At 37.6% G+C, this 25862-nt stretch overlaps 1 protein-coding gene across 4 annotated transcripts in view; it reads left to right on the top strand.

Annotated features, from left to right (window-relative positions):
- Positions 1-25862, top strand: part of LOC106879777 (biotin--protein ligase) — a 55261-nt gene that overhangs the window by 3951 nt on the left and 25448 nt on the right. For all 4 annotated transcript variants that reach the window (XM_014929480.3, XM_014929481.3, XM_014929478.3 and 1 more), the window contains 6 exons: positions 11870-12557; positions 15312-15494; positions 18458-18741; positions 23582-23649; positions 25105-25265; positions 25648-25762. In XM_014929480.3, coding sequence (XP_014784966.1) covers positions 11988-12557; positions 15312-15494; positions 18458-18741; positions 23582-23649; positions 25105-25265; positions 25648-25762 — 1381 coding nt within the window. In that variant the 5' untranslated portion in view covers positions 11870-11987. The remainder of the gene's footprint in view (positions 1-11869; positions 12558-15311; positions 15495-18457; positions 18742-23581; positions 23650-25104; positions 25266-25647; positions 25763-25862) is intronic.

The following is a 25862-nucleotide window of genomic DNA, read 5'->3' as shown; positions in this document are numbered from 1 at the left end:
CGAAAGCCAGGTACAGAGGTTTATCCTTAGCTAGGTATTTCTCCTGCAGCTGTCTCACTAAAAATAAGGCATCAGTAGTGCTTTTACCTGGCACGAACCCAAACTGCATCTCATCTAAATTGATTCGCTCCCTAATTAGTTGGGCTATGACCCTCTCTGTTACTTTCATAACCTGATCTAACAGCTTGATGCCTCTGTAATTATTTGTATCTAAAGCGTCACCTTTACCTTTGTAGCAGTTGACTATGATGCTGCTACACCAGTCATTGGGTATGACTCCTTCGTGTATCACCTGGTTCGTAATACGGGTGACTAGGCTATAGCCAACACTGCCAGATATTTTGAGCATCTCTGCAGTGATTCCTGATGGGCCGGGGGCTTTCCCGGTCTTCATACTTTTAATTGCTTTATCTACCCCGGTACTATCAACTCGGATAGCTGGTCCCTCTATTGGGTCGACATACGGCAGGCTCTCTTCCTCCTATATATATATATAGTGTGTGTGTGTGTGTGTGTGCATGTATATACATGTGTGTGTGTGTATATATATATATATGTATATGTATATATATATGTATGTATGTATATATGTATATATATATGTATGTATGTATATATATATATATATATGTATGTATGTATATATATATATATATGTATATATGTATGTATATATATATATATATATGTATATATGTATGTATATATATATATGTATGTATATATATATACATATGTATGTATATATATATATATATATATATATGTATGTATATATATATGTGTATGTATGTATATATATATGTGTATGTATGTATATATATATGTATATATGTATGTATGTATATATATATGTATATATGTATGTATATATATATATATATATATATATATATATGTATGTATATACACATATATATATGTTTGTGTGTGTATGTGTATATATATATATATATATATATATATATATATATATATATATATATATATATATATATATATATAAGGTTGAGGAGGGTATTGGATTTAACCAAACCCCGGAGGATACAGGTAATACCGAGTAAGTGCTGTATACCGACTAGTTTGTCCCAGTCGTTGTATGAACAGGATTGGGTATTATAAGTCGTGTATTAGCGTGTGTATATGTAAATATATAAAAACAAAAAGATAAAGAGAGCAAAGGTAAGGTTGAAGAATTTTATGGATAGAGTCTTACAGCTGTTTCTGGGAAGATCCAGTACTTCCCTTCATCAGAGACAGAAAAAATAAAGTAATCTATTATTATATCCATAGGCGGATATTTTTAGTATGAAGTGGTAAAGAGTGTGATGTGCATATATATATATATGTATGTATGTATTACTGCAAAACTATATCATACCTGCTTCTAGACAAGATTAAATCAAATACTTATGATTTCATAACATTGAGTTATGATTAGTCAAGTGAAACCAGTCAACTCTGTACATATTGTAATGGATTAAATAATCTTTATCTACACAAACAAGGTTTCTGTGCTTTTTCACCTTAAATCTTATTTTATATATATATACATATATATATATAGAGAGAGAGAGACAAGCGAAAATAGATTTAAAATTTAGCAACGACAGCAGAAAGTGCAGCTCAGCGCCAGAACATGAAAGAGCTGTACAACACAACTAAATTATTATCCGAGAAGAGAGTAAGAGTAGAAAAGGCAGTAAAAGGGAAGGATGGCCGGACGCTAGCATCAATTCTAGAACAAGAAAACCGATGGAAGGAGCATTTTGAAGATTTGCTCAATAGACTACCTCCAGACACAATAGCCAACATTGTGCCAAGAAATTAGGATCTTAACATCAGCCTTGACCCACCGTCCAAGTTTGAAATAAGAAAGGCTAAACAATCCTTCAAGAATGGGAAAGTGGGAGGTGTAGACAATATTCCAGCTGAAGCAATGAAATCAGCTATAGGAATAGTGGTAGAAATGTTTCATCCATTATTTTCTAAGATATGGCAGGAAGAAAATGTGCCTAATGATTGGAAAGAGGGACTCATCGTAAAATTGCCAAAAAAAGGTGATTTAAGTGTTTGCAGAAATTATAGAGGGATTATGTTATCGACTTCCAGAAAAGTTTTTAACAGGATACTTTTGGAGCGGATGAGGACATCAGTCGACAAATTGTTGCGTAAAGAACAAGCCGGATTTAGGAAGAACCGTTCATGTGTAGATCAAATCGCAACTCTTCGCATCATCTTGGAGCAAAGCACAGAGTGGAATGCACCGCTTTATATTAATTTTATTGATTTCGAAAAATCATTCGATAGTGTAGATAGGGAAGGCTTATGGAGAATTATGCAGCACAACGGCATACCAGACAAGTATATATCTATAATAAGAGCAACTTGCCAAGGAATGTCATGCCGAGTCATGCATGGAAACGGAGCTACGGATAAATTCGAAGTAAAAACCGGAGTTCGACAGGGCTGTATACTTTCTCCCTTTTTATTTCTACTAGTTATAGATTGGATTATGAAGGAAACTACGATTGAAAGCGAAACAGGCATTGAATGGACGGATGCAGAAGCTCTAGAAGATCTCGACTTTGCAGATGATATAGCGCTACTTTCACAAACATATAGCCAAATGCAAAATAAAACGTCAAAATTAGAAGCAATAGCTGCCAAACGAGGATTGAAAGTCAACCGTGACAAATCAAAAATTATGCGCATTAATGAAGAAAACAGCAAACGTATTAAACTAGAAACCGGTAAACTAGAGGATGTAGCCAAGTTTATGTATTTCATGCAGCACCGACGAAGATAGTAAGACAAGAATAAGTAAGGCAAGGACCGATTTTCACCTGTTAAAAAAAGTATGGAGCGCAAGTGTAATTTCAATAAAGAACAAAATAAGAATTTTTAACACTAACGTAAAAGCGGTTTTATTATTGTATGGGGCTGAGACATGGCAAACAACAGTTAAGTCAAACTATTTTTTGCATAGGAAATTCATGTGAATGTACAGCAAATTCGAGCAGAGCTGTGCACTGAGTGTAAGCTCTCCTCCCACTGACACTCCCAGCTTGTCACCAACTGTTGTTGCTGGTTTGCATGCCCATTACTCAAGACACCATTCATCATCCAAGACATTTTATGTTTGAAAAATTCTTCACAAAACTAATTTGTTCATGATGAGAAGCATCCATGAATCAAGGTTCCATTGTTTATATATATATATATATATATATATATATATATATATATATATATATATATATATATATATATATATATATATAATAAAATTTTCAGCAGGATATTAAGATATATATATATACATCATCATCGTCGTCGTTCAACATCCACTTTCCATGCTGGCATGGGTTAGACAGTTTGACTGAGGGCAGGCGGCTGCACCAGGTTCCAATCTGATCTGGCAAACTTTCTACAGTTGGATGCCCTTCCTAACGCCAACTATTCCGAGAGTGTAGTGGGTGCTTCTACGTGCCACCGATATGTAATATATATATATATATATATATATATATATATATATATATATATATATATACATATATATATGTATATATATATATATATATATAATCTGAATGTCCTGCTGAAAATTTTTGTAGTCAAATACTTGCAGTGTATGTCCTTGTCATCAGATTATCAAGACAATTGGCACCATCATTCTTTCATCTTTTACTGGTTTCAGGCTCTGGACTGTGGTCATTTTGGAGCAGTCCCTTGGCCAAATGGACCTCAGTACTAATTCTTTCTTTAAACCTGGTACTTATTCTATCGGTCACTTTTGCTGAACTGCTAAGTTACAGGAATGTTAACAAACCAACACTGGTTATCAAGCAGTGGATGGGGACAAAGAAGAGCGCACACACACACACACACACACAACAGGCTTGTTTCAATTTCTATCTACCAAATCTATTCACAAAGTTTTGGTTGATGCAGAAAATATTTTTCCCCCCCTCACACACACACACACTTTTTTAATCTGGTCATTTGTACAGAATATAATGCTGTGCATGTGTAATTATTAATTAATTAAGTAAAACTAGAAAACAGATCATTCAAACAAAGTCGGTAAAAAGAGATGTTAGTAATTAATAAAATGCAATTAGTAACAGGTGGAGGCACATGGCTTAGTGGTTAGAGTGTCAGCACCATGATCGTAAGATTGTGGTTTCGATTCCTGGACCGAGCGACATGTTGTGTTCTCGAGCAAAACACTTCATTTCACGTTGCTCCAGTCCACTCAGCTGGCAAAAATGAGTAACGCTGCGATGGACTGGCGTCCCGTCCAGCTGGGGAACGCATACGCCATTGAAACCAGGAAACTGGGCCCATGAGCCTGGCTAGGCTTTAAAAGGGCTCATTTATTTATATTTATTAAATTAGTAACAGACAACTGACATGGGACGTACAAGCATTACAACAGAAATAGTATTTTAGTGATCCGTATGCAGTTCTTTTCTTTATAAAATTCACTTCAGAAACAACATATCAGAAATGAGTCCCAAAATTTCAGTTAACACGTGCATTGAGTTTTATAGCAACCATTAACAGAATGATAGTCCTCTTTTTCTCCCTTAGATTTCACAGATTATAATTTCATTTAAAATAATTATAAAAAGGGGTGTTTTGATTCAGGGGAGTTCAGGTGGTATAGAAACTGACCGCTACATGTGTTGTCAAATGGATTTGTGTCATACAAGAAGTGAAGACACATCATCATCATCATTTAACGTCTACTTTCCATGCTGCCATGGGTTAGATAGGTTGATAGGAACTGGTAAGTCCATGGGTCACACAGAACTCCATTGTTTTTTTTTTGGCACAGTTTCTATGACTGGATGCCCTTCCTAATACTAACTACTTTAGAGAGTGTACTGGATGCCTTTTACATGGCACCAGCACCAGTTGTCGCCTTTTTTATGTTTTGCGTTCTTGTCCCATTTTATATTTTATATGTATATATATATATATATATATATATAGTGGTGTACGTACACTTTGGTCTCTTATCATCATCATCATCCTCATCGTTTAACATCCGCTTTCCATGCTAGCATGGGTTGGATGATTTGACTGAGGACTGGTGAAACCAGATGGCTACACCAGGCTCCAAACTGATCTGGCAGAGTTTCTACAGCTGGATGCCCTTCCTAACACCAACCACTCCAAGTGAGTGCTTTTACGTGCCACCAGCACAAAGGCCAGTCAGGCGGTACTGGCAATGGCCACGCTCAAAATGGTGTATTTTATGTTCCACCTGCACAGGAGCCAGTCCAACGGCACTGGCACGATATTTCTCGAATGTCTTTACACGTGCCAGTAAGGCGACACTGGGCACAGGTGCCATCACGAGTTCGCTTGCCCCAACAGGTCTTCACAAGCCGAGTTTCATGTCCCGCATAGGAGCCAGTCCAGCGGCACTGGCAACGATCTCACTTGAATGTCTTTAGACGTGCCACCATATACAAGAAGTGACTGTGTGGTAAGAAGCTTGCTTCCGAACCACATGGTTCCTGGTTCAGTCCCACTGCGTGGCACCTTGGGTCAGTGTCTTCTACTATAGCTGCGGGCCAACCAAATCCTTGTGAGTGGATTTGGTAGACAGAAACTGAAAGAAGCCTTTCGTATCATCATCATCATCATCGTTTAACGTCCGCTTTCCATGCTAGCATGGGTTGGACGATTTGACTGAGGACTGGTGAAACCGGATGGCAACACCAGGCTCCAGTCTGATTTGGCAGAGTTTCTACAGCTGGATGCCCTTCCTAACGCCAACCACTCAGAGAGTGTAGTGGGTGCTTTTACCTGTCACCCGCATGAAAACGGCCACGCTCGAAATGGTGTCTTTTATGTGCCACCCGCACAAGCCAGTCCAGGGGCGCTGGCAACGATCTCGCTCGAAAATCCTACAGGAGCCAGTCAGGCGGTACTGGCTACGGCCACGCTCAAAATGGTGCATCTCATGTGCCACCCGCACAAGAACCAGTCCAGGGGCACTGGCAACGATCTTACTTGGCTTGCCGGGTCTTCTCACGCACAGCACATTTCCAAAGGTCTCGGTCAGTAGTCATCGCCTCGGTGAGGCCCAATGTACGAAGGTCTTGCCTCACCACCTCAGCCCAGGTCTTCCTGGGCCTACCTCTTCCACGGGTTCCCTCAACTGTTAGGGTGTGGCACTTTTTCACGCAGCTATCCTACTCCATTCTCACCACATGTCCATACCAGCGCAATCGTCTCTCTTGCATGCCACAACTGATGCTTCTAATGTTCAGCTTTTCTCTCAAGATACTTACACTCTGACGGGTATTCACATTGACATTACACATCCAACGGAGCATACTGGCTTCATTCCTTGCGAGCTTACGTATGTCCTCAGCAGTTACAGCCCATGTTTCACTGCCATGTAGCATGGTTGTTCATACGCATGCGTCATACAGTCTGCCTTTTACTCTGAGTGAGAGTCCCTTTGTCGCCAGCAGGGGTAAGAGCTCTCTAAACTTTGCCCAGGCTATTCTTATTCTAGCAGCTACACTTTCAGCGCATCCACCCCCACTACTAACTTGGTCACCCAGATAGCGGAAGCTATCGACTACCTCTAGTTTTTAGTATATATATATATATATATATATATATATATATATATACATATATATATATATGTGTGTGTGTATTTGCTTGACAACCAATGTTAGTGTATTTACGTCCCCAAAACCTAGTGGTTCGGCAAAAGAGACTGATAGAATAAGTACTAGGCTTACAAAGAATAAGTCCTGGGGTTGTTTTTTTTCAACTAAAGATGGTGTTCCAGCATGGCCACAGTCAGATGACTGAAACAAGTAAAAGAGTATGTGAGTGATTGTGTATATACAGGGTGTATATACAGGGTGTATATACAGAGTGCGGCAAAGAGGACGGACGTTTGTGAGAAATTCACAAAATCATTAATTTTAGCAGCAAACAGATTTTATTGACATCAATGTGTTTGTATTCAATTATTATTTGTCAAAATTAAGTGTGGAAAACAACATCCATCATGTGGTGTCCATCTTTGTTGATGCATTTCTAAAGGCGATCTTGGAAGTTGGCCTCCACTCTCTCCAGCATTGCTCTGTTGATTTGGGCGACTTCCACATGAATAGCTGCCTTCTCTTGATTCACTATGCCATTGAGATGAAAATGCACTTCATCACTCATTAATAAAATGATGTTGTCATTTGCCTCGAAAATTGCTTCCATCTGACGTGTGAAGTGAAGCCACTGTGCATAGTCCCATGGTTTCAACTGTTGCCCAATGAACAATTTGTATGGGCAGAAATGCAGGTCTTCATGCAAAATACGCCTTACTGATGCCAAGTTCAATGGAATGCCTCCAAGCAGAGCTATTCAGACCCCTCATCAAAGCTTGTCTGATGTGTTCCATATCTTCCAGAATCCATAAGTGTGACCCTGCCAGAGCTGGTTCCACGTAAAAAGCACACTGTCCACTCTGTAAGGTAGTTGGAATTAGGAGAGGCATCCAGCTGTAGAAATCATACCAAAACAGACAGTCAAGTCTGGTGCAGTCATCTGGCTTCCTAGCTCCTGTCAAACCATCCAACCCATGCCAGCATGGAAAACAGACTTTAATGATTATATATGTGTGTGTGTATATATATATATATATATATATATATATATATATATACATACATACATATGTATATGCTTATCAAAACCTGTTACTAATAGAGTAATAAGGTATGTGAACAGATAATGCAAAATAATTATAAATGTGGAGAAATACAACAAAGAGGAGTTTAAATGAAATAAAATGAAAATACAATAAAGTGAAATAGAAAGAATAAGGTGAGAGAAGGTGAAATTTTGAAGTAAATGATTGAATGTGTGAAATAAGATTTGAAGACATGAATTAGTGAATAGAATGTAATCTAGTAAAGAGCATACTAATGCTTAAGCAGCATCTTCAGCAGGGAGGATGTTCAATACATGTCTTCCATGAGTGTCTGTGGAAAAATTACATGTTAGGAGTATGTGGTGAGGGAGAAGAAGTAAAGGGGAAGGGCAGTATTTGATGAACTACCAAAGTTGATGGAAACTAAGTAAATGAGTGAAAAGGATTGACAGGAATAGGGGTGGGTGAAGGATACAAGTGAATGACAGGGGTCAATAACAAGTGTCCCTGGGGCAGTGGAATGATCCCTGAGGGTATTGAAAAAGTAGAGTGTTTGGGAAATGAGCAAAGTGGTTTTGCTTAATATATAGGAAGGTAATAGATAATCCATGAGATTAGCTACTTAGTGGGAAGAATAGGTTCACTGAAATGCAGTTAGGTCTCTGGCTGATAGACAACCCAGGTTTGGGATATGATCAATGCACAAAAGTAGAAGCATCCATGATTTGAAGTAGAGAAACTTCACTGTACAAAGTTGATGGCTTCTGTAACGTAATTAATTTAATTAGGGCTGGAGATGCTGGAACCAAAAGCTAGAATAAGAAAAGGATGGAAAGTTGTCCAAGAGATCATTCATTGACATCAATGAAATTCTTTCTTTTGGTGAAAAGCAGATTCTATGAAACCTTTGTAAGAAATAATTTCACTAAAGTGGAGATGCACTGCAAACATTGCATAAAAATGTTCCAAGAATCCATGAAGAAGCTGTGATGAGAAATCTCTGAATGCTGGTCTTCACAGAAGAAATGACAAGAACATTTGGTGAGACATTCTGTGACAGTTTTATCCACCCATGTCATTATGGAATTCAGGTTAATACAATAATGACAATATGTTTGTGTATGTTGAAATTGATATCTTTGTACAAAGACATTTGTTTAGAAGTTGTGTGGTCAACCGATTCCATCCCAAGGAAGCCAGTCAAGATCAATCCTAGCAGAATTTCATCTCACAAAGTAATAGTACACCTCTATGTCACAGAATTTATACCATCCAACCCATGCCAGCATGGAAAGCAGATATTAAACGATAACGATGATGATTAGCCTCTCAACATTTGTTTTTAATTGTATTAATTAAATGTTCTAAACAATTTTAAATATAATTGTAGACTATCTTTTTCATTCTGGTACTTTATTTGAGAATGGCTCTTAAATTAATTTGTGCCCCCATTAGCAGATTACATTTTCCTTTCTTTCAATCAATGGAAATTGGAAAATGTTCATTTTGATATTCTGTATCAGCATTATAGGAGATAATGTCTAAAGTTTATTTCTGTATCAATAATGGTTTCTAATGTTGGCTCATGGCCAGCAGTTTTTGAGGGGAGGGGATAAGTCAATGATATTAACACACACACCCCCAGTACTTAACTGGTACTTATTTTATTGACCCTGAAAGGGATGAAAGGCAGTTGGCCTCAGCAGAATGTAAAGACAGATGAAATGCCTCTTACCATTTTGTCCGGTTTCTTTATTTCATTGGAACAAGTCTATAAATTTTGTAGAATGTTGTGGATTTAATCAACTCAGTACTTGTCTGGTGCTGAATTATTGATTAAATCTATATTATTTGAAGACCAACATAAAAACTATTTAAAAAATATATTTTTATATCATTTCCAATTTAGGTTTCATGGTATCAAGATCAAACAAACAAATAAACTTGAAGTGGACAGTTTTGGCACAATATCGAAAAATAGCCAAAACCTATTTAAACTATTTGGAATGGAAAAAGTTAAATGGATGTTGTTTGTTGATGCTTTAAAGAGCAGCCTAAAAGCAATTGACATCATATATAACCATGATCTTTTATATAGATATCCCACACACTTCTAAGTTTGCAACTTCTGCAAAAGAATGGTAAATTATCATATGTTTAATTGGTTCCTATGAACTAATTTAAAAAGTCAGAATTGAACTCCAATTTGGTTTTATGAAATTTCCATGTTTTCTATGTTTACAAAGCAGCAGGATTGCAACATCATTTTACTCAGAAAACTGCTCCGGTGGATGATGAGTTTTTGTTGCAGTTTTTAAGACACCATTGCAGTTCTTAAAGACAACAATCTTAAAAACTATATCTGAAATTGAATTAGATGTTTGGTTAGTATTTAATTCTGTTATGCAAAGTATTTTCTGGGATATCCTTTCATGGCACCAGCACGCATGCTTTTTTGTGTGGTGCCAAAAAGCATCAGTACACTCTGTAAAGTGGTTGGCATTAGAAAGGGCATCCAGCCATAGAAACTATGTCAAAATATACAATTGGAGTCTGGCGAGGTCCTCTGGCTTGCTAGCTCCAGTCAAACCATCCAACCCATGCCAGCATGGAAAATGGACATTAAATGATGATGATGATGATGATGATTAAATTAGCTATATATTACAAATAACATGGCCACAGCTTTAAAGCTGAAATAATTTAAAGAGAAATTAAAGAAAAAAGTTTTAAAATACCATCAGATGCTTTCATTAAGTTTTGAAATTGCGTTTGTGAGTATCTTCCAGGGAAGAAGATTATAAACATTAGACTTGATGTTAAGAGAAGTGGAACCTAACTAGAATTGTTTGATGGAAATGAGACATGAAGGTCAGGGGAATATATATTTGATGATTGATTGGAATTCAAAATAAGATGGACTCCAAGTAAAACATGCATCAGATTCAATATACAAATGTCCATAACAACCTCATTAATTCTTATATTATTTTTGTTGTAAGTATATTATTGCTGTTATGGTAATCACAGATGTTGATATAAGAGAGAGAAAAGCAAATAAATTCACAAAGAGGATATCAAAATTGTTGGACAGACAGACAGACACATTCATCATCATCATCATCATCATCATCATTCAACATCCATGTTGGATGCTTTAACAGGAGCTGGCAAGATTGGATGTTACTCTTCCTAGTGCCAGTCATTTTACAGAGTGTACTGGGTGCTTATTATGTGACACCAGCACCAGTGCTTTTTACATGGCACCATCACCAGTGCTTTTTACATAGCACTAGCAAAGTCATCAAGTACTTTGCAAAACAAAAAAACCCTCAACTGAGAAATGGGGAGTGGCTTTGTGCCAGTTGAGGGAAGGACAGATAAGGGTGTTTTACTGTAGAGTAAATACATGAATACCCCAGTTGGGAAAGGAAGGAGAGTGAATTGGAGAGGAAGATAGGAATGCGAGTCCCAAAATTTAGGTCAGTGTAATCAAAACAAAGATATAATGAAGAGAAAGATATTTTACCTTAAAGATATGAATTAATCTATGAAGAATTTATAATCTACTTCAAACATTCTTATCACCAGTTTTTCCCATTCTTATTTGTGCTGGTTCATGAAAATGTTTCTATATTTAATTTTATTTATAAAAACAAATTTTAATTTCCTTAGACTTGAAAGGTTATATTTTACAGGAATTTATTATTCTTTTCTTTTGGTTTGTGACATTATTTTGAACTGAAGAAATGAGAAATAAATATTTTATCTTCTACACTAATTCAGTGGCCAAATTTCCTGAAAAAATTTAATTGAAATATTAAATTTAATCTCGTCAGGGCCTAACAAATGCAGCTTATTTCACTTGTATTTCACATTTATTATTTTCTTTTTGATATTTTTGTTTTTGATTGCATGTTTTTATTGTCGTTTTCAATATTTGTTTTCTGACTATTCTCCTGAGTACACCATTATCTAACATGACATATGTCTCCCTTTTAACATTTTGTTATAATCTGGCCTGTTGAGTCTACTCCACTTCTGTCTTCTTTCATTTGCCATTATGTTTTTTGACAAAATTACTTAAATAACAAGAATCAGAAAAATTTCAATGATTACATTGATACTAATCTATCTTATCAACATTTTCATTTTCTGATGTTGTTGTCTTTTCAGGTCTAATCATATCACAAATAAACAATAAACTATTTATATCTAGTTCTGTGGCTTGATATACAAAACGAAAGAAATCCAGGATTTCTGGATTTATAAATAATCAACTTATCGATCCAAAATGTCTGACTTTTCTCTTCCTTTGGATAAACCATCAAAGCCACCAGTCATTAATATTTATTGCAGCAGTAAAGAGACAAGCTTAGCCGAGGCTGATAAAAATTTTGAGAAGCTTAAATCCATCTTGTGTCTTTGTCTTAATACTGACCGGTATTTAATATACCACCTGAAACCAAACCAATTGTTTAGCGACCCTTGGGAACACAATACAGAATTACTCATTGTCTCTTCTGACTGCAATGAACAAGAACCAAATAATGTCTTGTCGGAGCTTATTCAAAAATATCTTGCTACAGGAGGGAAAGTTCTCTGTTTTGGAGCATCCATTTTACATTTTGATTTTGTTGAAAGAAAAGCTTCAGCTCATAATTCCAGCTTTACTTGGAGCTTTACAAAAATGGAATACCAAGGCAAAGTTATGATGGTTCCAGTAATACCTGATGTTTCTCTGACATCTTCAAAGTTATCTCTTGTACCTTTCAATGTCCTAGGAAAGCAAGAAAATGAACCCAAACTACCTTTGGTAATATCTATGAGCAATTTTGAAAATGGTATCTTAGTATTATCTCAGGTAAGAATTCATTTTTATTTCCTTGAGAATTTTTTTCTTATTATTATTATTTTCTGTTGGCAACAAAAAAGAAAGTTTTCTTTATTTGCATTAATTTGTGAAAATACAATTTTATTGTATAACTCTGACCATACATATTGATGCAAGCATGTATGTATAATTTTTGCACAATTTTTGCATATTGAAATGAATACTTCATGAAGACGGTTAGAAAATGGCTGTAATCATATGGAAGCCATATGGGAAAAGTAAATCTTCACCTGTTGCATCTAATGACTTTATGCTATAGATATGTGTATATATATAGATATATATATATATATATATATATATATATATATATATATACACACCTGCTCTCCTTATCTCCCTCTCTCTTTTCTCTCTCTCTCTCTCTCTCTCTCTCTCTCTCTCTCTCTATATATATATATATATATATATATATATATATATATATATACTCCTGAGCCTGCAACCCATATTGGCACTGGCTATCTTGCCCCGGCTTGTTTCTAGATCATGCCAGTGGGGTAGAAAGGATCTGCAAAGTGATGCGCAAGCCTTATTGGACCTAAAACTTAAGGTTCTGTAATTGTCAGTGAGGTGACTATCCAATGCCTGGTCGAGTAGGAGGTCACTGCATTGAGCTAGGAAGCCACAGACGTGAACTCAGGTGAAGCCAACTGCTGGTGCAATAATCTCATGCATGGGCATTTTGCATGGGACAGTGGTCAGTGATGGTCTTCCTCAGTAATAAGTGGACAGCCATCATCATCATCATATGTGCATGTGCAACAAGTTTTTCCATGTCCAAAATTCCACCCACAAGGAATTGATCAACCTGAGAATATGCTAAAAGACACCTGCTCATAGTATTGTGTGTTGGGATTGATCCAAGAAACCTGGTTGTGAAGTGACCTTCTCAGCTACACAGCCATACCAATTCTTGCTTTATTTCATTTTATTTTCTTTCTTTAAGGAAAGCTTTTAATTCTCTGAGTTTTTCTTACGTGAGAAGCTTCTTGCTTATCACATTTCAAATTCACAAAACAATGTGAAATCACAGCTGTTCAGTTGGTTGTGAGCTTCAACTCTAAAATAACTGTTAAATTTGATATCTTTGGAAAAGCATTGGATCTGTTTACCACAGCTGACTTATCTGAGAATTACTGAACCTGGGTATTTTCTTTCACAAAAGTTTATTAGACTGAGGCAAGCTTGTTTGTTGCAGAGAATTTGTTATAATCTTCAGTAGCCATTAACAGAGATTGAGTGAGATAAAGAGACTACTGTTAGGGGGGAAAACCATATTGCTTTATTGGTTTCAAATTTCGGAACAAGGCCAGCAATTTTGTTGTGGGGGTGGTGATAATTCAATTACATTGACCCCAGCTGTCATCTGGTACTTATTTTATCACCCCTGAAAGGATGAAAAGCAAAGTCATCCCTGTCAGAATTTGAACTCAGAAAGTAAAGTCAGAAAAAATGCCATTAACCATTTCATCTAGCACAGTAATGATTCTGCTAGCCTGGTACCTTCAAAGAGTTATATTATTAAGGCTTACAAACACACTTCACTGGTTGTTTTTTGTCTATTTTTTCACTTCACCAAACTTTCTCAATTGGTGTAGGTTTTTCAAATAATTTATATTTTCAACTGAAATTATTATGTTACATTTGTAAGGCATTGGACTGGCTGCTCGGCACTTGCAGAGGCAAGTCCATGTCCCTGAATGATGCCTTAGGGTGTTGGACCAACAGACTGGTTACTTGGGGTCTGATTAGTTCTAGACTTCCAGGACTGAGATGGAGGATGAACAAGGTGGTCAGTCACTTTCAAAAATGGACTGAGAGTAAGCTATCCCTGAAAAGTTGGTCAGTGATGGTGAATGTTTACATCACTTCCATCATTGTTTACCTGATTACCATCATGCCTTGCCTCAGTTTCTGCCTGACCAGATTAGAGCACTTAATCTCTGATTCTTTATGGATGAGACATGTTCTTCTAGTCAGGTAATCTATCTGCTCCCAGCTCCCTTGCTGTGGTCAGTTTGGCATGCCATGGGTGCTGATATTTAAACATGCATTTCAGCTTTGACAGACTCTGGGTCTTTGCTTCAACCAACAAAGACCAAGACTGGGTGCTTGGTACTTATAGTGTTACCAGGTGCTTGCAGCCCTCTATCCATCAGGTGACGCGATCAGCAGAAGTTCTAATGCTAGCAACTGGTAGAGAGTTAGTGGAAGAGGAGAGTGGTGATATTCTCAGGAAACCTCTGCTTGTCTGTTTTGAGGAAATTTCAGACTAGAGGCCCCGATAAATAACTTCCAAAATGTCCCTGGCCTGGCAGTGCTACTGAGGGGTGATTACCTGTTCAAAGTAAACTCTACAGGTACTGAACTACCATTTGACTAGCTTGTCTTCTCATCATCATCATCATCAACAAGGTGGTGAGCTGGTTGAATCATTAGCACATTGGGCAAAGCGCTTAGCAGCATTTCATCTGTTCCCGCGTTCCCAGTTCAAATTCTGCCAAAGTCGACTTTGCCTGTCATCCTATCAGGGTCAATAAGGTAAGTACGGTTGAACGCTTAATAATACTATTAACTTGTCCCCGAAATTGCTGGCCTTGTGCCAAACTTTGAAACTATTGATATGCTGCTGCTGCTGTTGATGATGATGATGATGATGATTATTGTTGTTGTTGTTGTTGTTATTGTTGTTATATTTTTCTGCTTTTTTTGTTTTTGTAGGCTGCACTTGATAAAGATCCAACGGATTTTCTTTCAAATAAAGAAACTTTTGCTTCTCTTCAGTCTCATAACACTTTGAGGTTTGAGGTGCTGCAGGATTTAATGTCTGCTAGACTTGGTCTTGACTCAAGTGCACCACAATTACCACTTCTTACATCTGCTACTCTACTCTCAGCAGAAAAGGTCAGTAAGTGTGAATTGTCTGCTTTTGGAATTGGCATTTTCGCTTCAACATCTGTGTTTCAATCAATATATTCAGTTTATGTGCATAAGTGACGATATGTGTGTTTGTGTGTTTGCATATGTGTTTATGGTTGCGTATATTTGTCTTTCGCTCTCTCTATGTATGTATGTATGTATATATATATATCAGAACTAGAGGAGAAGTTTCAGGTGTGGAAGCAAGGTCTAGAATTGAAGGGCCTTAGAGTCAACCTAGCTAAAACCAAAATCCTAATAAGTAGGAAGGTAGATAAAACACAAACCCCTTCAGGTAGATGGCCCTGCTCAGTATGTAGAAAAGGAGTAGGTAGTAACTCTATAAGATGTACCCGGTGCAAGCTATGGACACATAAGAGGTGCAGCAACATCAAAGGCAGGTTAACTAGCAAGTTAGTTTTTGTTTGTGGCAGATGTTCAGGTGCAATAAAGACTGCAAACAAACAGGAAACAACTTCTATCTCATTCCAGGGTGAAAAACTAGAGGTAGTCGATAGCTTCCGCTATCTGGGCGACCAAGTTAGTAGTGGGGGTGGGTGCGCTGAAAGTGTAGCGGCTAGAATAAGAATAGCCTGGGCAAAGTTTAGAGAGCTCTTACCCCTGCTGGCGACAAAGGGACTCTCACTCAGAGTAAAAGGCAGACTGTATGACGCATGCGTACGAACAACCATGCTACATGGCAGTGAAACATGGGCTGTAACTGCTGAGGACATACGTAAGCTCGCAAGGAATGAAGCCAGTATGCTCCGTTGGATGTGTAATGTCAATGTGAATACCCGTCAGAGTGTAAGTATCTTGAGAGAAAAGCTGAACATTAGAAGCATCAGTTGTGGCGTGCAAGAGAGACGATTGCGCTGGTATGGACATGTGGTGAGAATGGAGGAGGATAGCTGTGTGAAAAAGTGCCACACCCTAACAGTTGAGGGAACCCGTGGAAGAGGTAGGCCCAGGAAGACCTGGGCTGAGGTGGTGAGGCAAGACCTTCGTACATTGGGCCTCACCGAGGCGATGACTACGGACCGAGACCTTTGGAAATGGGCTGTGCGTGAGAAGACCCGGCAAGCCAAGTAAGATCGTTGCCAGTGCCCCTGGACTGGTTCTTGTGCGGTTGGCACATGAGATGCACCATTTTGAGCGTGGCCGTTGCCAGTACCGCCTGACTGGCTCCTGTAGGATTTTCGAGCGAGATCGTTGCCAGTGCCCCTGGACTGGCTTGTGCGGGTGGCACATAAAAGACACCATTTCGAGCGTGGCCGTTTTCGTGCAGGTGACACGTAAAAGCACCCACTACACTCTCTGAGTGGTTGGCGTTAGGAAGGGCATCCAGCTGTAGAAACTCTGCCAAATCAGACTGGAGCCTGGTGTTGCCATCCGGTTTCACCAGTCCTCAGTCAAATCGTCCAACCCATGCTAGCATGGAAAGCGGACGTTAAACGATGATGATGATGATGATGATATATATATATCATCATTATCATCATCATCATCATCGTTTAATGTCTGCTTTCCATGCTAGCATGGGTTGGACGATTTGACTGAGGACTGGTGCAACCGGATGGCTACACCAGGCTCCAATCTAATTTGGCAGAGTTTCTACAGCTGGATGCCCTTCCTAACGCCAACCACTCAGAGAGTGTAGTGGGTGCTTTTACGTGTCACCCGCACGAAAACGGCCACGCTCGAAATGGTGTCTTTTATGTGCCACCCGCACAAGAGCCAGTCCAGGGGCACTGGCAACGATCTCGCTCGAAAACCCTACAAGGCCAGTCAGGCAGTATGTCTGTGGCTGTGTGATAAGTACTAGACTTACAAAGAATAAGTCCCGAGGTTGATTTGCTCAACTAAAGGCGGTGCTCCAGCATGGCCATAGTCCAATGACTGAAACAAGTAAAAGAGTAAAGAGCATATATGTGTATGTATGTATATGAATGTGTATATATATATATATATATATATATGTATTTGTGTGTGTGTATATATATGTATCATCGTCATCATTTAACATCCATTTCCCATGCTGGTATGGGTTGGACAGTTTGACAAGTGCTGACAGGTTCAGGTGTCACACCAGTTTCCATTGACTGTTTTGGCTTCTATGGTGCCATGCCCTTCTTAATGCCAACTATTTTGCAAAGTGTATTGAGTGCTTTTTCCATGGCACAAGCTTGGCAAAGAAATAATTATTGTCTTCCATCCCCTCTATAACAATCATCTAAATCAATATTTTGTTTGTCTGCACTTATAAAACCGCTCTCAAGTTTGGTTGAGCTCTTAGTAAGGTGCATTTGCTATGCAATTTCAATTCCAGGTGTATGTGAATTCACTTTCTTTATTCCGATAATTCTTTTGAGAAAAACATGAATACAAGAACTTTGTATTCCTAAACATGAATACAAGAACTTTGTATTCCTCCTAAACTCAAAATGCTTCTATGCTTATGGATTTGTTTTGTAAAATTCCTCATGCAAAATCCTGTGTTGAAACAGATATTGTTATACTTGGGAATGGTCATTTTATTTTGACTATAAACACATGAACTGTTTATTTGATCTTTACTTTTATCTTTCTTCTTCTTCTTCTTCTTCTTCTTCTTCTTCTTCTTATTATTATTATTATTATTATTATTATTATTATTATTATTATTATTATTATTATTATTATTATTATTATTATATTTATCAGAGTTCTTTCATCACACATTTTGTGACTTCTTCAAAGACTACCTCTTTTTCTTCTTCTCCTCTTTTCTCTGGACTTGTCAGATCCTAAAATATTACTTTATACTTAACCAAAAGAAGGTAATCTTCCACATGTTTATGTCAATATATGTATCTCTATATGTTTGTGTGTGTGTATAAATATGTAAATGCATATATATGTGTGTACATAGATATATGTTAATTCTTTGCCCTCCAATTATTTTTCAGAACCGCAAGAAAGAACTCTTGCATGCTTTGTCATGTAAGTTACATGGCAGCAATTTACTCATCGGCGCTTCTGTATCTCTGCAGCTTGTTGAAAGCCGAAAAGATGTTATGCATCCAATTTCTGCCCAGTGCCTTCCTCTTGTAATTCAAGAGAAAGAAGACAAAGATGTCCAGTTTCAGTTCTTCACACCTAAAGAATATTGGGAGAACCTTCAAACCAAAAGTCTTGGACAGCTTCTTTTATATGTTGATGTTGTATCATCTACCATGCCACTGCTTTATCCGTAAGTGCCTGGAATATTTGGTAAATGGACAGTGAGAGCGAGGTAGACTGAGGGAAATGTGGAGGGGACAAGTGGAGGAGGAGATTGGGAGGGTTGGCTTGAGAAGAGAGGATGCCCAAAACTGGGCATGATGGCGAGATGGTGTGAGGGCGGTTGCTATGTCATTGAGGTAGATCCAGCCACCCCCATTAACGGGGACAAAATCTGGATTTAAAATGATGGATGATGGTGTGATTGTTGGTGTACTTCCTGCTGCTGCTACTGTAATATCCATTTGATACAGCACAGCTTCTATACCCACAACTTAGTTCTGTTCAGAAACAATACCTCATTATTGACATTGTGAAATATTAGAATATTTGGTTAACTGACTAATTGTAATGTAGCTTTACTAAAGATTAAAATGATTGACGATTAAAATGACTGAAGATTAAAATGATATTTATGAGATTCAAAACTGTACTCCACCTGATGTTGTCCATGGGATCTTAAAAGATCCCATGGACAATAATTTTAGTAAAGGAGGGGGATAAGTGATTACATTTCCCCCAAAAGTTGACTGGTATTTTATATTATTGACCTCAGGGAGAAGAAAGTTGAAGTTGGCCTTGGTAGGATTTGAACTCAGAATTGTAAAGAACTGGAAGAAATAATGCCAATTCTTCCAATGATGTTGCTAAAAATTCTTCAGGGCAGTTCCCCAGAAGAGACTTGCCCAAGGTGCTATGCAGTGGGACTGAACCTGATACCATGTGGTTGGGAAGCAAACATCTTACCACACAGCCATATAATTCATATGACCAATGTTATATAGACAGACAGACATATATATATATATATATATATATGTATGTGTGTGTATGAGCATATATATGTTAAATTAAATGAGACAACAAAGCTAAAGCTGTGTGGAATTTATAGGACATTTATAAAGAGAAAGGTAGTCTTACAGCTGTTTCTAGGATATTAGGGATATCCCTTCGTCAGAGACGATATGAGAGAGTTAACTAGAGGGAAATATTAGAGTTCAATAAAAGAAATTATTTTGGAAAGGGATGGAAATAAGAAGTATAAAGGGAAATAAGAGACTCCTCACTCGTATTATAATCAAACCAAAAGTCTAACTACAGTCCTACTGTAGCACTTACATAGCCTTACCTGCCATCCTGGGTCTTCTGAATACCAATAACTCCCATATATATATTTATATATATATTTCATATATTTGTACAACCATTGTTTACTCATAATTCAAGGTGGCCAGTTCCACGTCACTGGCATGGTAGCAACCAAACACACTGAAAGAGCTTGGAAGAAAATTTGGAGATTTTGTTAGCAAAAGAAAGATAAATTGAAAACAAAAAGATAACTGAACGAATAAATTTTGAGAATGCAAACATTCACTCTTCAACAAATAACAATAGGAAAGATGTAAATTTTAACAATGAATAATAAGACAAAGCTACACACACACACACACAAACACACACACACACACACACACACGCCATGCACACACTCCACACACACACACACACATGCACATGCACTCACACTGACATGCATATGTATATACATTCACACACGCACATGCATATATGGTAGATGGGAAAACTACCACTGGCCTATGGAATCCCTGAGGAAACAACAGTAGCAATTATGATTCTTTATAACAGGACCAAGTCAATGATAAAGTCCCCAGATGGAAATACAAGTGTCTTTGATATCAGAGCTAGAATTCTCCAGGGGTGGAGAACATCGGCACCTTTTCTCTTTGTGATCACGCTGCGTTATGTCCTCCAAGCATCATTTGACAATCTAAACAGCCTCAGTTTCACACTTGTGAAAAGATGATGAATCAAACATCCAGCTCAAAAAATAACTGATTTAGACTATGCTGATGATTTAGCCTTGCTCTCTGACATCATATCAAACTCCACCCAAGGTACTTCATGGTCTAAAATTAGCTGCACAGGATGTTGGACTGCTTGTTAATTCTAGTAAAATTAAATTCTTTGCTAGCAACCACAAGGATCCATCACCAACATCGACAATTCCATATACCTCAGTTCTGCAATAGCCTCGACTGAAAAAGATGTAAAAACCCAGACAGCCATAGCATGGTTGGCCCTAAACAAACCAGATGTTGTCTGAAAACCAACCCTGTCAGACATCCTTAAGAGGAACTTATTCCATGCAGCGGAAGAGTCAGTCCTCTATGGAGAAACAGCCTGGACACTTACCAAAAAACAAGAATCAAACTTAGATGGAACTTACACCCAAATGTTAAGAGCAGTCTTAAACATATCTTGGAGAACTCATCCCACCCAGAAACAGCTGTATGGAGATTTGCCTGTTTCCACCATTACAATGGTAAGGCACTGGTTAACAGTTAACAAGAACTGGCAAGTGATCTACTGCTATGGATGGCAAAGCATAACTGTACTCAAGCAAGTCATCTGAATACAACATATGTCAGTCAACTCAGCAGAAACACTGGATGCCTTCAAGGTGGCGAGCTGGCAGAAACGTTAGCACACTGGGTGAAATGCTTAGCGGTATTTCGTCTGCCGCTACATTCTGAGTTCAAATTCCGCCGAGGTCGACTTTGCCTTTCATCCTTTCAGGGTCGATTAAATAAATACCAGTTAGGCACTGGGGTTGATGTAACCAACTTAATCCCTTTGTCTGTCCTTGCTTGTCCTCTCTATGTTTAGCCCCTTGTGGGCAATAAAGAAATAAGAAACACTGGATGCCTTCCTGATGACCACCCTCAATTAGTGCATGACCTAATGTGGGTGGCACATGCAGGTTAAAAATATCTGAGCAAGTTCAACCAGATGATGATGAATATCAAACAGTCAGAATGAGTGCTCAACGCCACTTCGCTGCATAAGTATTCCTGTACGATATGGATAAGATCCTTTTCAAAATTCAATAAGCCCAGATTAGTTGGAGGTTTTCTGCGGGATTTCACATTAAATTCGTTGGAAGTATGATTGCTTTCATCTATGATATCGTTTATGCGTCTGGTTGTAATGGAATGCTTTCAATCTTATTCTTCTTATAAATTCACTAGTTTTTGGCGACAGAATTTCTTTGTATGGATGTCTAGGTGGTATAAGGATGTTTTTTGTTGACAAATCCAGAAATTTTTTCTCCATTGTTGTTACTATATTAAATGCTCGGTATGAGCAAATGTAGAATATGAGAATTGTTAATGGAGATAAAGCTCCTCCAGTATCAAGTACAACTGTTTATTCGCTCATATATGGAGCTAAAGATTAAAAAAATTTGATATCAGATAAAAATTTCAGATATTTGTCTTAAACATTCAAACAAGCAAATTCATAATTCAGATGTCTGACATGAGATATTATTCCATTCAAATAACCACATATTTATATTAAGACATAGATGATAAGAATGTAGAAATATAAGAATATAAATGATAAATTTTTATCTTATACCAAATTTTATTAATCTTTAGCTCATATACAAGCAAATAAACACTTTGTACAAAATACTGGAGCTTTATCTCCATTAAAATTCTCGTATATGTATATATATAGGACAGGCTTCTTTCAGTTTCCATCTACCAAATCCACTCACAAGGCTTTGGCCAACCCAAGGCTATAGTAGAAGACACCTGCCCAAGGTGCCATGCAGTGGGAACGCACCCGGAACCATGTGGTTGGTAAGCAAGCTACTTACCACATAGCCACTCCTGCACCTATAGATTAAATCTCTGAGCGAGATGTAAACAGTAGCAATACAGAATCATAACATATAACTAATTGCCAACCAAGTGTGGCGTCCTACACAGAACAGTGCTACTAACGTTTATAGCCCCAGGAAGACATCTCTTCCAGCTGGCTAACGACACACATTCTGTGTCCGATTAGCATTTGCGAGGGGAGGTCATCGATCCCATCCCTAGCCTTACGTGATACACACAAACTCGAGTTTCTGAGTGGTTACCTGTCCTTAGCGTGTGTCAATCATCAGCTAGTGATTGTCAAGAATGACTCAAAGGTAAAAGTATTACAAATTTCAAAATCATATACACCACTTTAATGGGTGCAATACATACATGGTATATGGAAAGACATGAATATATTCCAAAGATGGAGAGAGGAAGTAAATTAGAACTCACTTTGCAATTTCATTGTGTAATTTAAAAGCATTTTAAAAAAGGACCATAAAAACAGCATTTTCTGATAAGAAAATATTAAAATTGGAACTTTTAAGCATATCCTATTTTTTCTAGATTTAAAAATGTTTACAATTAAAGAAAGTTACAGTTGTAGTGTGCTTGAAGCATTGTAATATTGAAGAATTTAAAGAGACAGAAAATAGACAGCTTCTGATAATGCAGGAAGTTTAATAAAACCTTTATATTCCAGGCACAAAGGCCCATCTTCGTAAGAAAAGTCCAGTTATGCAACTGGACTGTTCTTAGAGAGAAAGAGAGCCTAAGTATAAATAAAGTAATGAATACCAGTTATGAACTGGTACTCATCCCTTCCAAAATTTCAGCCAATGTTAAAAGCAGTAATTGTCATTGTTGTTCTCTTTGTCACATGTGTTTGATGCCTACACTTTACAATGGAATAAAATTGAAGACATAATCGAAAGCCTTAACATAAAATGAAACAGTGTCATGAAAATCTATGAATTTAGACATAAAAATCAAATGAAATACATGTGTTGTTTTCACAGGTCATGTGAGTCGTTACCCTAAAAGTATTTTGTAACCTTTACTTAGCAGCCGATTAGTGCAAAAAACTGCTTTTTCTCATCTTGTCTGATTTGTTTCTCTTTAATCTTATCTATTTAGTCTAATCACAAAGGATTATCCACATGCTGGATTAGTAGCCATTGCTGGAAGACAGACAAGTGGCAGAGGTCTGTATCCTTTATTATAATTGTTTTGTTTTGTTTTTTGTTGATTTTTATTGTTTAATTCACTGTATGTTTTTTGTTTTTTTTTTGAAGTTATTTTTGTTTTATTCAATGCTGTTATTTTAATTGTGGCCCCCATTAATGACATTGTGTTGTTCTGAGACATCTCACTGCCACACTGAATCACACATTGGTCTCATGACAGACCTTATCAAAGGCATTGTGGCAGTTCAGCACTGCTGCTTATATTTTATTCTCGTTTCCAGCTTCACAGACTGGATTCTTGTGAGTGGAATAGATGTGGACATATTCTACATGAAAATGGTTGAAGAACAGCTGCCGTTGAATGGACAGAAAAGCAATTTTGACAGCTTTGGGATAAAATAGCATAAAACAGCACAGAAGGACAAAAGACCCTCTATGCAGTTCAGCGACTTGCTAGAAATAGCAGCTAAATCACGCAAATCAATTGTAGGTCCTATTAGCCTTTTTTGTTCCCAATCACATGGTTCTGGGTTCAGTCCCACTGCATGGCACTTTGGACAAGTATCTTCTTCTATAGCCTTGGACCAACCAAAGTTTTATGAGTGGCTTTTGTTGACAGAAACTGAAAGAAGCCTGTCGTATATGCACGTCTGTGTGTGTGTGTGTGTCTTTCTTTCTGTGTTTGTTCTCCATTACTACTTAACAGCCAGTCTTGGTGTGTTTACATCCCTGTAACTTAGCAGTCCAGCCAAAGAGACCAACAGAGTAGGTGCCAGGCTTACAAAAACGAAAATAGGTATTAGGGACAATTCATGCTACAAAAAATTCTGCAAGGCAGTGCTCCAGCATGGCTGCAGTCTAATGACTGAAACCAGTAAAAGATAATAATAGGCGCCAGAGTGGCTGAGTGGTAAGAAGCTTGCTTCCCAACCACATTGTTCTGGGTTCAGTCCCATTGTGTGGCACCTTGGTCAAGTGTCCACTACTATAGCCTTGGGCCAACCAAAGCCTTGTGAGTGGATTTGGTAGACGGAAACTGAAAGAAGCCCATCGTATATATGTGTGTTAAATAAAATGGAACAACAAAGCCAAGGCTGTGTGGAATTTATAGGACATTTATAAAGAGAAAGTTAGTCTTACAGCTGTTTCTGGGATATTAGGAATATCCCTTCATCAGAGACGATGTGAGATGGTTAAATAGAGGAAAATAGTAGAGCTCACTATATCCATTGGTAATGACAAAATATGAACTCCTATTGGAATCTACAAACCATGGACAAGAAGTGTTTCTACCCAATCCTTGGATAATGGAACTGCCACTGTATATTTTTTACTTTTATTTTTATTCTCTTATTTCTCTTTATACTTCCTATTTCCATCCTTTTCCAAAATAACTCCTTATATTGAACTCTACTATTTAGTGATGATGATTATAATAATATTTGTGATGAATAAAGTTTTCTTATTTGGTAGGTCGTGGAGGAAACCAATGGATAAGTCCACCTGGTTGTGCAATGTTTACTCTGCATGTGTGCTTGGATGCAGCCAGTGTGCTCGGTCAAGCACCAGCATTTCTCCAACATTTCTGCGGCCTTGCTTTGGTACTAAGTGTTCGGCAGTTACCAGGATATGAGGTGAGCTAAAGCTTTCTTGTCAAAAATCAGGGAACAAGTTGTTCCCTATAATGGTAGTTTTATAATTATTTATTTTCAAAAAAAGGAAAAAAATTTCTTAAGGCGTGTGGCTTAGTGGTTAAGAATATTCAGTTCACAATGGTAAGGTCATGAATTTGACCTTCAGTGGCAGCTTTGGGATAAAATAGCACAAAAGAGACAAGAGACTGTGGATCCCTGATTTACTCTTCTGCTTGTGTGGACCCTCCATCTCTGTTCATTAAGTTGATTCCTGTGCACACAGAGTATCCAGTCTGCCCGTGAGTCACCTTTTTTCACTTATGATTTCCATTTACTCCATAGTTATTTACTGATCTATATGTAAACATCTGATTCTTTTCAGGATATTAACATTGAAATCAAATGGTCAAATGACATAGTTTTCAACAATTGCATCAAACTTGGAGGAGTTCTTGTAGATTCTTATACTGAAGAAGGAAAGTTCCATGCTTTTATTGGTGAGTCACTCTCCCCTCCTGTACACGATCATTTTTTTTTCTGCTTGTAAATCTTTTGTATTTTGTGTTGAAACTGTTTTTCAAAGTAGATTATGGTTAT

This window comes from Octopus bimaculoides, chromosome 2, assembly GCF_046866305.1.
Source record: "Octopus bimaculoides isolate indiv1 chromosome 2, ASM4686630v1, whole genome shotgun sequence".
Classification (NCBI taxonomy): Eukaryota; Metazoa; Mollusca; class Cephalopoda; order Octopoda; family Octopodidae; genus Octopus; species Octopus bimaculoides.
The sequence above is the reverse complement of the archived record's forward strand: the minus strand, read 5'-3'. Positions and strand labels throughout refer to the sequence as shown.